Source organism: Bactrocera dorsalis, chromosome 4 (assembly GCF_023373825.1).
Source record: "Bactrocera dorsalis isolate Fly_Bdor chromosome 4, ASM2337382v1, whole genome shotgun sequence".
NCBI classification, from domain to species: Eukaryota; Metazoa; Arthropoda; class Insecta; order Diptera; family Tephritidae; genus Bactrocera; species Bactrocera dorsalis.
In genome coordinates, this window is record NC_064306.1 from 51,441,580 (window position 1) to 51,455,215 (window position 13,636).

At 37.7% G+C, this 13,636-nt stretch overlaps 4 protein-coding genes across 20 annotated transcripts in view; all 4 read right to left on the reverse strand.

The window, feature by feature from the left end:
• LOC105227477 (serine protease SP24D) overlaps positions 1-7,008 on the reverse strand; it is an 8,238-nt gene extending 1,230 nt beyond the window's left edge. The window contains exons 1-2 of one of the 3 annotated variants that reach the window (XM_011206826.4): positions 6,745-7,007; positions 6,070-6,679 (exon numbers count right to left, since the gene is read on the reverse strand). In XM_011206826.4, the coding sequence (XP_011205128.2) occupies positions 6,154-6,679; positions 6,745-6,983 (765 nt within the window). In that variant the 5' untranslated portion in view covers positions 6,984-7,007 and the 3' untranslated portion in view covers positions 6,070-6,153. Of the gene's footprint in view, positions 192-6,069; positions 6,680-6,744 lie in introns of those variants that run through there. The other 2 variants (XM_049454928.1, XM_049454927.1) reach the window with 2 other exon arrangements.
• LOC105227479 (potassium voltage-gated channel protein Shaker) overlaps positions 1-13,636 on the reverse strand; it is a 541,010-nt gene that overhangs the window by 166,422 nt on the left and 360,952 nt on the right. The gene's annotated exons all lie outside the window — the stretch shown is intronic.
• On the reverse strand, positions 2,272-3,205 carry LOC105227476 (serine protease SP24D). Its single transcript, XM_011206825.4, has 2 exons — positions 2,929-3,205; positions 2,272-2,861 (listed from the first exon to the last, which is right to left on the reverse strand). Exons 1-2 carry the CDS (start codon positions 3,186-3,188, stop codon positions 2,321-2,323), a joined length of 801 nt encoding a protein of 266 aa, XP_011205127.2. The 5' UTR covers positions 3,189-3,205; the 3' UTR covers positions 2,272-2,320.
• On the reverse strand, positions 10,176-11,070 carry LOC115066248 (serine protease SP24D). The gene is made up of 2 exons (XM_029550744.2): positions 10,825-11,070; positions 10,176-10,752 (listed from the first exon to the last, which is right to left on the reverse strand). The coding sequence occupies exons 1-2, from the start codon at positions 11,037-11,039 to the stop codon at positions 10,230-10,232; spliced, it is 738 nt and encodes a 245-aa protein (XP_029406604.1). The 5' UTR covers positions 11,040-11,070; the 3' UTR covers positions 10,176-10,229.

The window sequence follows — 13,636 nt, forward strand, 5'->3', positions numbered from 1 at the left end:
TACGCACGGATACCTGATATGGGAATTGTCCGACAGCGGCTTTCTGACCGTTGACTATACGAGGACTCGGTCTGAGTTCTGCGGAGACATCTTCATTTTGCGTGGCCCTTGCCACCAAACAAAAGGCTATAAGTAACTTTACAAAGAAGTTTCGTCGATAAACCATACTGAGCTAAGTAAATTGAAACGCTCATTGATTAAGCATGGCTTATATAGAGCAAAAATTGCAAAGTGTGTCTAGTATTCGGTGAAAAATGCCGAGAAAGGGTCATTAAAAAGTGATTAAAATACTGTTAAGCAAAACTAGCAGTTAATGGTTTTGACACTTTCGAACTCTGTTGCACAAAGTATAGTATGTTTTTTCAATTCAACTGCACCTGAATTTGGATCTATCTTGGTTCTTTATCTTTGAGACAACTTTATTATTTTGCTATTAACACACCTCGAAGACTAAAACAAGCAACAAAGTTGACGATAATGGTGAGATCCACTTGAATTTTGAAAAAGTTTACGCACAAATGTGATTCGTTATTTGTATTTTTAGCACAAAGCATTTTAGGTCAGTTTCTATTGGTACATACGATGCGAAGACTTTGTGATACTATCCCCATTTTTATGACGTATTCGAGAGGTCACATTCTTCAACTGTGATTATAAACTGTAGTCCAATGGATTCAAATCTTGAATACTATTGCTTTTCAACCCAATGCCGGGTGCTTTTGACTTGTATGTCGTAGCAAAATCTTATTGGAAGATGCAATGATCACCATCGAAGAGGGAATTGAAATTGCTTTACCATGCATTCTAACACGTCTTACTGGTACATTTTTGCTCCAATTTAAACCGCGAATTCACCGAAGGTTTGGTGGCTTAACAGGAGACTAGCCACCAAGCCTTTTCAGAGTGGTGACTTTGTTGAGATCTAGTAACAACGTTTTCTGCCTCTTTGGAGGTTTTTACGGAAATTTTGTTGTGTTTTTTTTTTTTTATACTCGTAAAAACCCGTTTACCATCCAAATTGTTTCAAGAGGAATCTTTCAGGAGCATTCACTACGAGGCACTACAACAACTGCATGCATCTGTTGAGCTAAATTTGCTTCAAGCACGTTGCTAAATGACGGTAGGTTTTCATGTTTGGAAAGACTATGTTCTGTATAAGGCCAGTGACAGATTCAGAGGGGGAAAATGGCGGACATATAACTTGGCGAAACTTATCCAATTATATAAAACAAGATGGGTTCAAATATGATAGACACGCTGCTTGTATTGTTCCTAAATCGAAGAAAAAATGGTGAGGAACATTTTCGATCCATTTATTCAGACAAGAAAAAAATGGCCGCAGAACTGTGAGTTTACAAAGAAAAGCCAAGAATCTGGGGTCGACAAACAAAACGCGTAAATTTTTGCGTGAGAACTTGCGAAGAATACTGGTCTCAGTGTAAATTCCTTTGTTGGATACAATCGGTTTGAAGGCGCGCTTTTCTAGAAAAGTATTGGATGGATTTGAGTTTGCTGCTTCTACAAAATGTATGTGCTTTGAAAAAAAGGAAATGGAAAGTCTTATTGACTGCCTGATAGACAGATTCAAGCGCCTTTTGGATAATGACAACGTCGTGGGACGATTGAAACTCAAAAGTGAACTTGATCACTGGCAGTGCCATTGGGGCAGAAGTAAAAGGCAAAAAACAACAAATTACCATTTACTGCTTTGGAATCGTTGAAGAGCTGCGATGTAGATCTATACCCTCATATATAACTCATAGTTTATTCACTGTTTTTTGCCACTTCGCCGCATGAAAATGTGGCTAAGGACGAACAATGTTCAGGATAGATTGAATGGCCGGGAGTGCTGCACACGCATTATAACACTGAAGTTACTACAGAAAAAGTTCTCGGAAGATTCTCAAAACTTGGCGCACATCGTTTTGTTTTGTGAACATTTTCTATTCAATACACGAACTGACTACTGAATTATACATTGCAAAGAAGTATGTCACCCGCACGTCTATTTATAATGTGTTTTTTCTATATAGTAGGATTTAATAATACATAGAAGGTCGATTTGAAAATTTCCACAATGAAATTGAACTGTATAAAGACTACTATATTTAATATAATAATCTTCATGTTTCAAGTAATGTTTACTAATCAATCACTGACTCTACTTTCACAGTTAGAATGAGTCCCATTAGATTAAGCTAAGTTAGGTACTAGCTTATGTTTTTTATTATTATATTGAATGAACCCTGTTAAAAACAGAAAAAAATAAGCTTTCTTCTAAAATTCCATTTTATATTTGCTGTTTGTAAATGATAAAATATTAATCATCTAAACTATATGCAGCTATTATTGCTTGTATCCAAGCTTTATAGTAAGACGCTTTAGTAAAGCCACCTTTTGTAGTCGTACCGCAAGTATTTGCATTATAACTGGCAATACCAATTAGAATGTTTCTATAAACAACTGGGCCACCATCGTCGCCATCACAAAAACCTTTTGATTGAGGACTGAGGAGGCATAATTCGGAAGGATTAATCGTCCCTTCAGCTGTAGCACAGTCGTCACTCTTCAGAGTTGTCAGTGATCTGGTATACAATAGTTTATTAGATAGAGGACTGCCTTCGTATGTGCGACCCCAACCGGAAATGATTACTGATGCTCCAGCCGGTACATCTGCAGTAGCAACTGCTATTCCTTTTATAACATCGGAGTAGTCGAATGGTGTTACCAACTGCAGCAAAGCAATATCATTATCAAAACCATACTTAGGGTGTATGATAGCATTAGAAACAGCGCGGTACACCCCGCCATCAGTGCGACTCACAGTGCCGGCTTGTACACCTAGGAATTTTTCATCAACACTGGAAAAATATATATATATGCTTTTTATTATGAGTCCTATATTGTTTAAAGAAGTTCAAGTCATACTTGTCAACACAATGTGCCGCAGTAAGCACAAATGTTGGAGACAGCAACGCGCCTCCACAAACATGTTGTTTATTTATGCGCACGGATACCTGATATGGGAATTGTCCTGTGGCAGCTATTAGGCCGCCTAATATGCGAGGACTCGGCCTGATTTCCGCGGTGCCATTTTCGTTTTGCGTGGCCTCTGCGACTAAGCAAAAGGCTATGAAGAGCTTTATACAGAAGCTTCGATAATCCATACTAAGAATAGTGAAACGCATCGCTCGTAATTGAGCACGGCTTATATAGAGCCCATATTTCAAGACACGTTGCGGATTTAGCGGAAAATGCAGTGAAAAGGTCATTAAAAAGTGATTAGAACATTATTAAGCAAATTTAGAAATTAATGATTTTTTACCCTCACAACATATTGCTACATTTTGTTACAGTTTAGTTCGGCTAACGATTGTTTGCAGTAGTTAAAATTAGTAGCATTGGATATGGAGTTATATATGTATAGCAAACTGATCGGTATGTCGAGACGTTGTGCGCTTTTTTTAATTTTCAATAGCTATTTAAATAATTTACGCAGTTATCACGAGGAAACCCGTATCAATTAGCGGTTTTTGTACAGTTAAAGGAGTTGTAATCAATAAATAGTCGTGATCACTTCATACCTTCTTTTCTTTTCGCATACCAAATTTTAATATTAATCTCATAGGTTAACGATTATTAAATTTAACTGTCGAAATATACCTGTAAAGTGTTTTAACGAAACCTAAGTTAAGTTTTCACAAGCTTAACTAATTTTCGGTTTTATACCTTACATTATATTTCAACCTACTTGCAAGGAAATACATCCTCCTGGTAGTAGTATTGAGATTATATTATTTTTTTAAATCGGAGAGATTTCGAAAGAGCTTCGAACATCAAACAGGATGGGAATTCACCTTGCTTTGGCTCAAGTTAAAGGAATTTAGGAAGCAACGTTGTAAGACGATTGCTTTTGTTGCTCTTTCAGAGAAAGAAAAATTCCAAAGCACTATGGTCTTTGGGCCTATTTGGGACTACATGGGTGGTTTTAATTACTGGGAGGTATAAAACTCCATATGTTTCTCTTAAATCATTGTGAGGCTGCGAGCAGGGAGGGGTACCTAAGGCTTATTCTATAGGGAAAGTTGTTGTATAAGCCATGCATTGAAGAGAAACTTCGGAAGACTCTTATGAATGTGGAAAAGCTATTGGAAATTGGTATAACATCTCACTAAAAGCTGTGTATTGGTTCCCTGCAACCCTAATTAAGGCCAATATTATTTTATAAACTTGTAGTCTAAGGGCAGGTGGCTAATATGTGCGAAGAAAAGTGCCAGGAAAAGAGGCAATTCGGCGCTCTGTCTAAGTGTCTGATTCTTCATCAATAGCATCAAATTTGGTATTCAAATTTTAGAGGATATGCTTACAGCGGCATCACAGGTAACTACAAAGCCTTTGGGATTGCTAGAGGAGGCGGCCTTGTGCACATTTATCTTTACTCTCTTGTTCTCTTGCATTTTAGTGCTGGATATGATTATGTGCCTGCGAGATATTTCTGAATTTTGAACTATCTCCTCTTAGCAAAGCTTCGTGTCAGCTCATATGTAGGTGTTCGGTTTGGACACTGTCCAATAGTATGCTGATATATAATCTTTCCGAACGCTAATAGCAAGAATTGAATGTAAGAAGTTGGGGTTATAATATTTAAGCCCTTTCCTCTCTACTTCTCATCTTTGGCCGGGTTGACATTGAAACAAAATCTTGTTAGTCATACTTTCGGCTAACTAGATGAATTAGGCTTAAAGCCTTTCGCCAATTTATGAGGATCTTTTGATCTAAATCTAGGAGTTTTGGATATTAAAAAAGACTAGCTCTCGCCGCTGTTCAAGTATATTGCTTTGATGCTAGGTTCAGTCTTATAACCAAACCTTATCTTGAAGGCAATTATAAAATCGTCTCATGATCTCTTATTAATTACGAAGAAGTATTGTAAAAGATAATGTAGTTTAAAAAAATTAAATATACATTGGCATACTAATTATTTAAGGGATCAGTAATCTTTTTTCAAATTTTTTTCTGTATTATCTGTTCCCTTATACCCTTAGAATTAATGCAGAAATCCACTTTACCATTGGAAGGTTTCGAAAAAGGCCCAAAAATAATAATACCCCTCGACGTTTAGAGTGCTCGGAGTGCACACCTCAAACTTTAAACGCGTTTTTCTCAAATCACACTTTTTTTAACTGACGGACATTATTCCGGTCGAACTTCTCAACCAATTTGCTTAATTATTTTTTTTTAATGTTCACAAAATGTCTGGCTATCGTCCATACTAGATTCATAATTTTTTATAATATCAACAAATGTTTATCAAAATTTTTTTTATGATTTTAGTAGGGACGATAACCATTTATTGTAGAATAAAAATTTCTATGATAAAAAATATCAAAAAAACAGGCCAGATTACCCTACTGACCCCTTAATAATTTTAGATTTGCCAAGAGATACATTTGCAAGTGTTGGACTCTTTGGGACTGTTAAATAGGATTGTAATAGCTTAAAAGGAAGCTACGGGTTATTTTTGAAAATCTTTCTCGTAAAATCTTTCTTTCAAAGGTATAAGAGCTCCTTATCGCATAGTGCTATTAGAAAGTGATTATTGAAAGAGAAGGCTTTATAGTTAGATATATCAGATTTTTCTCGAACATCTCTCTCAACCATTTTCCTGAGGGTACAAATGTTAACTCACATTCTTAGCTTCTAAAAAGAACAAAAAAAGCGTATGCTCGATTGAATTTGAGCACCAATGTTATGTTCCTAATTGCGTTTAGACTCCTCTCAATTTAATAATTTTGTTACTGTCATTCATCTTTCGATATAATATACTAATTTCGACTAAAATCGATAACAAATTTAGTTGACCGTTTTTTCGGAAACTTAGAATTTGAAAATTTAAAATTTAATCTACTTTAAAGACTGTGAAAAGGCAAGGACAAACTCACTAGAACTGGAAAATACCTGATTTCACTTTGAAGACTAGACTGAATACCGTCAGAATAAGTTACGTTCAACACTAGATAAAGTAAGTTAAGTAGAAGAAACGCCATTGAATAAAAGTACAAGAAACTGTTTGCGCTTCGAAAATATATATTTAATATTTGCTGTTTGGAATTGCATAAAACATTTAAACGGTACTATACAACTATACAGCGCTTAGCCATAAATAACGCCTTGTATCCAAAGCTTATAGTAAGACGCTTTAGTAAAACCACCGTACGAAACAGTGCCACAAGCATTTGCATTATAACTGGCAATACCAATAAGAACGTTTCTATAAACCACAGGACCACCATCGTCGCCATCACAAAAACCATTACCCTGGGGAGTATTAAGGCATAGTACGCCTGGGTTAGTTACCCCGTCAGCTCCAGCGCAGAATTCATACCTCTCAGTTGTCAGTGCTCTGCTATACAATAATTTATCAGATAGCAGACTACCTTCATATGTGCGACCCCAACCGGAAATGATAACCGATTCTCCTGACGGTGCCTCCCAATCAGCAATTCTTATTGGTTGTATATAATAGGACAAGCTGTATGGTGTTTCCAGCTGCAGCAAAGCTAAATCGTTATCGAAATCATATTCAGGATGTACAACAACATGACAAACTGCACGGAACACCCCGCCAGCAGTGCGGCTCAAGGTGCCGGCTTGTACACCTAAGGCGGTCTGATTAATGCTAAAAAAAAATATATATGTTTTTTATTATCCTTTCTATACTGTTAAATGAAGCTCAATCCGTACTTGTAGACACAATGTGCTGCGGTAAGCACAAAGTTTGCAGACAGCAATGCGCCACCACAAATATGCTCCCTATTAAGACGCACGGATACCTGATATGGGAATTGTCCTGCGGCAGCAACTTGACCGTTTAATATGCGAAGACTCGGTTTATGTTCCGCGGACCCATCGTCATTTTGCGTGGCCTTTGCCACCAAACAAAAGACTATAAAGAACTTTGCAAAGAAGCTACGATAATCCATACTGAGAAAACTGAATTGAATCGGTTACTGATTAAGCGCGGCTTATATAGGCCTAAGAGTTTAAGACACGTTGCGAGTTCAGTAAAACGTGCCGAGGAAAGGTCATTAAAAAGTGATTAGAATAGAGCTGAAATCTAAAAATTAATGATTTTTCTACTCTGGAAGAACGTGGGATAGAATACTGCCTTTTTTTGGCATAACGGTTGTTTTTAGCGTTTCAAAAAATTACCGTTATGCCAAAAAAACTACAGTATTCTATACCACGTTTTTGAAGAGTAAAAAATCATTAATTTTTAGACTTCAACTCTATTCTAATCACTTTTTAATGACCTTTTATCGGCACGTTTCACTGTTTGAGCTAGGTATAAGTAGATTAGTACGTAAAAGTCAACCTGACCTGGAAGGAGAAGTTCGGAATATATACCTGACACGAGAAAGTATTTTCGTATTTTGTCAATAGATATCGTTGAAGTCGTATATCTCCAGTGCTACCATTTCGTCATACCATATAGTGCTGGAAAGTATTGGATTTTACTCTTCATCAAACAAAAAAAAAATTAAGAGAAGTTGAAAAAAAGTTACAGCTGATTCGCAATTTTTCGAAATTATTGTATAAAAAAGAGAAGAATGCCAATGAAATTTGTGAAGTTTACGGAGACGATTCTGTATCAGTTCGTGTAGCACACTAATGGTGCGCTCGCTTTCGTTCTAGAAATTTCGGTGTGAAAGATGCACCTCGCTCTGGTCGACCTAACGTTGAAAAAGTTGATGAAATTATAAAAAAATATTGACCAGGACCGTCACATAAGTAGTCACGACATCGCTAAGGAACTTCACATTCATCATCAAACGGTTTTGACCCATTTAAAAAATGCTGGCTACAAAAAGAAGTTCTATGTTTGAGTACCATAGGAATTGTTTGTGAAACATTTTATGGACCGAATTAACATCTACGATTCTTTGCTGAAACGAAATGGAATCGAATCATTTCTGAAACGAATGGTAACAGGAGACGAAAAGTCGATCAACTACGACAATAATGTGCGAAGAAGGTCATGGTCCAAGCGTGGTGAAGCTCAACAAATGGTCGCAAAGCCAGGATTGACGCCTCGAAAGGCTATGCTGAGTGTTTGGTGGTATTGAAACAGACTAATCAGTTATGAGCTGCTCCAGCCTGATCGAACGATTGTTTCTATATTTAACTGTCAACAACTGATGAGATTACATTTTTCTGTCGACAACTGATGAGATTGAAGCAAGCCATCGAAAAAAGGCTAGAACTGAGCAACAGAAATGGTTTCACCTTCCATCAGGACAACGCTAGACCACACACACTTTTGATGACTCGGCAAAACCTGTGAGAGCTTGGCTGGAAAGTTTTGAAGCATCCACCCTATAACCCTGACCTTGCACCATCGGACTACCATTTGTTTCGGTGAATGCAGAACTTCTTTAAAGGAGTAAAGTTGGCTTCAAGAGAAGCCTGTGAAAATTATTGGTCGCAGTTTTGTGCCGAGAAACTGGAAAAGTGTTACACTAATAGAATAATGCCTCTAGCGGAAAAATTACAAAAAGTGATCGAACAAAATGGTACAAATTTGTTTATTTATTTATTTTTATAAATATATAATATAAGTTCAAGTTCGATTAGAAATACGAAAAGACTTTTTCGACTATCCATTATATCAAATATCAATCCTTTGTCGGACATGTCAATTATATATTTTAGATAAAGTAAACTCTTTTGAACTGAGTTTGGTTAGAGTAGATGCTTCGAATTTAAATTGTAGTGTAGCATGTTAGGCAATTGAAATCCACTTTATTGGACTGCTGAGGGATTATGTAGGTATACTTTGAGTAGTTGGAGGTAGTTTATCCAAGATAATATTATGTATAATGTATTCGTAGTTGAAGCAAGAGCAATGAAAATGCCATGAAAATATTAAGGTATCGATAAAAAATAAGCGCTGAGATTTAAATGTTTTCTGATGACTTCACCATTTAACTGAATTGATTGCGATGGGTTAAGATATGGTTAAACTATAGTCAATGCAGGCGGAATTCGGCGACTATGTCGGCTCAAGGGCTCTACTTACATAGTTTTCGAGGTGTCATGACGTTTTTTTCTGTAAGTATTCTTTGTATCAATAAAAAGATACAAAAGGAATACTAAACAGTTTTAGCGACCTATTCTAATGAAATGCCAAGTTTATCGATATTGCAGTGAGCAGCGACTGATTGAGGTTACAAGCAGCTTCAGTTTCGAAGCCAAAGTTCGAAGTGTATCATAATGTTGATCAGTGAAGGTTGCTTTTGGTTGAAAAGAAAAAAACATTTCTTTTGAGAACTTTATTGAAGATGGAGTTGGCGTTTCTGTCTGAGGAGGGGTAGGAATATTTGGAGACAAAGAAATAGTATGAAGTTTGGAGATGGTTTCTGAGAATCGACCTCGGCGAAACGATCTTGAAGTATCAGAATGACCATAAGATTTATGAAGTTCACTTAATATTTTCAATTTCATTTATAGACCAGTGCAGAAGTCTTTGAGAATGGCAAAAAGTGAAAAAACCATAGTGGACCGATTGAAAATACAACCGATATAAAAGTGCCTAAAAATTATCTTTCAGTTGATTTTAATTTATTTTTCCCTCAGAAAGAATGCTTAAGCATCCTAACAAACTTTCCTAATCAAAACTATGCTAGAGTTAGACTTATTTTCACGAGAAACCCACGTTCTATACGGCTCGTAATGGTATCGCTCTCACATTCACGGTTTTTTTTTATTAAATTTAAAGAATTGCAGAAGGTCATTGAATACGACAATATAATCAGTTAACTAAAATAATAAGATAACGGAAGATCAACAGCGTGTAATTTTCTTTTGCGGTCCTCACGAAAATTTATTTATAAGGAAACCAAGAAGAAGTTCCTAGAAACCAAAATTTGATGGCAACGAAGCAAGAATTTGAGGACTTTTTTTTACTTTTTCCCATACTGACAAGTAATCTTATTTAAACATATGTATTCCTCCATTTAAGAGCATCCCTATTAAGTATAATACCACTACCTCCCTCAGTTCTTAAAAAATACAGATACATATAAAACCAATCACATTGTCTCTGTCGCTTGCTCCTTTCCACTTTTCGACCACTTCATATTAAGGACTAATGATAAAAGTTGTAAGCAAAGGTGTTGATTATAGTTGAACTTTATTGTTTATGTACTTGTGACTGTTACAAACTGTCTCTAAAAAGAATTTGCAACCAACCACTTGCGATAATAGGATATCTTGGTGTAGCCGTCTGGTGAAGCAGAGCCGCAACCGTCGGAATAATAACTTGCGATGCCAATCAATACGCCTTTGTGTACGGCTGGACCACCATCATCACCATCACAGAAGCCATTATTTCTAACCTTGGAAAGACATTGTATGCCTTTATTGACGGGACCGGCTACACGAGCACACTGTTCATCACTTAAAACAGTCAAACTGCGACTATACTGTAATATTTCGGGGAGTGCACCGCCATCACGTACGCGACCCCAACCAGTAATGGTAACCGTCTCGCCAGCCGGTGCTTCATTAACAGCGAGTGAGATTGGTAGTATAACATCGGAGTAGTCGAGTGGAGTACTTAACTGCAGCACAGCAATGTCATTGTCGTAATTGTAGTCGGGATGCGGAATTATTTTCGATACTGCAACAACAGTACCGGTTTCGGTGATATTTACCGTACCGGCTTGTACAGTAAGGAATTGTTCCGGAATACTGAAAAAAATATACAAGTATATATTTGAAGTATGAGATGTCCTTTTCGGGGGTTGAATGAAGGCATTTTACCTGGCTACACAGTGTGCTGCAGTTACAACAGAATTTTGAGAAATCAAAGCTCCACCGCAAATATGCTTACCGCTTACACGTACAGATACCTGATAAGGAAATTGACCCGGAACAGCTTTAGTACCGCTAACGATACGTATACTTGGTACTTGTATGGACTCGGCCACCAAACAAACCAGTACAAACAACTTGATGTAGAAACTTGGAAACTCCATATTGACTTTGATAATTGACTGCTACAGCTCAGGCTTTATATATGCTTACAAAGTATAACGAAACGTCTCGAAAAAAGCTCATTAAGAAGTGATTAGCTGGTTCTTACGCAGGTGTGGTCTGAGCGAAAGGCTTATCAATGTCTACAAATGTCTAAGTAATTAGTCTGTTAGCTTATCGGGAAAGTAATGAGCTTCGATTTACACATAATCACTATGGGGAAGTGATCGCCTACAATGTATGGTAGACATAGCAAAAGTTGTTAATAATACACATGTATAGATAATGCCCGCTGAGGCTGGTTGGGTTTAACTTTCAACATTAGCCAGATATTACGCAAGCGCTTGATTTTGTCGTTAAGTCGTTGCGTTTATTGTCATCCTGAAATCTGTACGATTTAAGGTATATCACTGTTTATGGACGTTATGGACAGATTTCCAAAGAAGGGGGACGAAGTTGAACCATGAAATAAGGTCAAAGACGCTGATAACGTAACCCCTACATGCGAACAAGCATGCTTACAGAGCAGGCAAATTGACCAATACTACTCCGTACCAGCTAAGCACCGAGATATATGTAGAGTTCGCTGGAAAAAGTGAAGGTAATGCTATGCGCCTTCTTGCGCCTATCGAAGGTACAACACGTCTCACAAGAGCGTAGCAAAAACACTGGAAAAGAGGAAAGTCTTTGCTTGGCCTCAGGAACCTATCCTCGGGGGCAGAGAGATAGACATGACTAATATGGTCAAATATCTTGGTCTCACGCTGGACCCCACTCTGCTGTGGAAGCAGCATGTTGATCTGACGTTCAAAGTTACAAAGGCACTTAAGGTGTACATTCGGCTTGCTGGTAGATCCTGGGATTCCAAGCAAAGGATTTTCAAACGATTATACACCATGATCGTGCGACCATTTATTACATATGGAGCGGTGGTTTGGGCACCCAAAGCATCGCAGACTTCGGTAGGACTTCAACTAGCGAAGTTGCAACGAATTGCTTGCGTTTGCGTGTGTCATGCGCACATGTCCGACAGCGGCACTTGAACTCCTGCTGGGACTCGCCCCGCTACACTTAGTAATTGGTCGCGTCGCCAAACAGCTTCAGGTAATATTTTTCCAACGACCTAAATGGCGAAATACTACTGTCTCTTCTCCCTAGGGATAGCATTACCAAAAAGGTTAACTTCACTAAGAAGTTAAAGGCTACCTTCGGCAGTAAGGCTTTGCTATAAGTCGGTGTGTAGAATTAAACCTCAAACGTTACTAGTAGCAAAGAATAAATGATAGCTATACTAAGCGATAGTCAAGCGGCACTCAAAGTGAGATCAAATCGCTATTGATGCAGAAGGGTGAGAACGATGAATAGTCTATCAGAACGTATCCAAGTACACCTTATTTGAGTGCCAGGTCACATAGGTATAGGCGGTCATTGAACCGGCTGATCACCTTGCCTGCTCCGCAGCAGCAGCCAACAAGGTTGGACCGGAACCTTTCATTGCGGTTGGTCCCACACCATAAAGGAGCTGCACCGAAATGATAAAGTAGTGAGTAGGGAGAAGCATTGGTAACAACTCTGAGCATGCGCCATGCCAAGTTGCTAATGGGTGGTTACAACCTTAAAAGGTTTAAATATGTAATCAACCTCTGAAAGGAAAAACTCAGGCTACTTGTCGCCTTCTACACTGGCCATTGTAAGCTCAAGAATCATGGTTCTGGCTTCTTGTGCGAATTGCCGGTTCTATGACTTGGAGCCTGAAACTCTAGAACATTTGCTAATCGACTGTGCAGCAGTCTGTAGGCCCAGGATAAAGGCCCTTGGATCGATTTTCCCATAGAGGAATGACATGGCCTCAATACCACCTAGCAGTATATTGGAATTTGCTAGTTGAGACATTATGACTTAGAAGAAGGCACAATAGACCCTAGGTCGCGGTGAAACCCTCATTTACTTATCTAATCTAATTTAATCCCAAGACACACACCATTATTTCAACAACTTAACCCAACCCCGTACCTACGAAAACAGCCAGCAAAATGATTTCTTAGGCGTCGAGATTTATATCTAATATATGTTTATGATTTTATTTAATAAGTGAAAGCAATATAGTAAATGAAACCAGTAAAACCAGATTTAATGGCGCAAATTTGCAACAACATCGAACCTTAATTCTCGCAGTCGAGAAGGTATATTACACTCTTTGTATGACGGTTTGGAAACGTAATTATTACATATCTAGATGCAACTGCAACTTATTCCTGAGTACCACTTATATCTAACCTGTTTATTATTAACTTCACCTATGTTCGCTTTTATAAGTGAGGTCGTTAAAATATTAAAGTCTTACCAAAAACAATACCGTATGTATGATAAAATATATAATTTACTTCCCTGTCAGCGGAAGAGGAGGTAAAGGTCTCCATGAACGAAGTAATTGGACCATATAACTGTCATATCATAAATGTGTTCTTGTTCTTAAGTTATTTTCAATGCACGAATCACCAGCTTCGAATTGTGTGAAAACCTTAGGGCAATCAGAACTTGAACTCAAAGTCGGATAGCTGAATTTAAAACAACTTAGAAGAGCTTGGAAAGTAGAGAT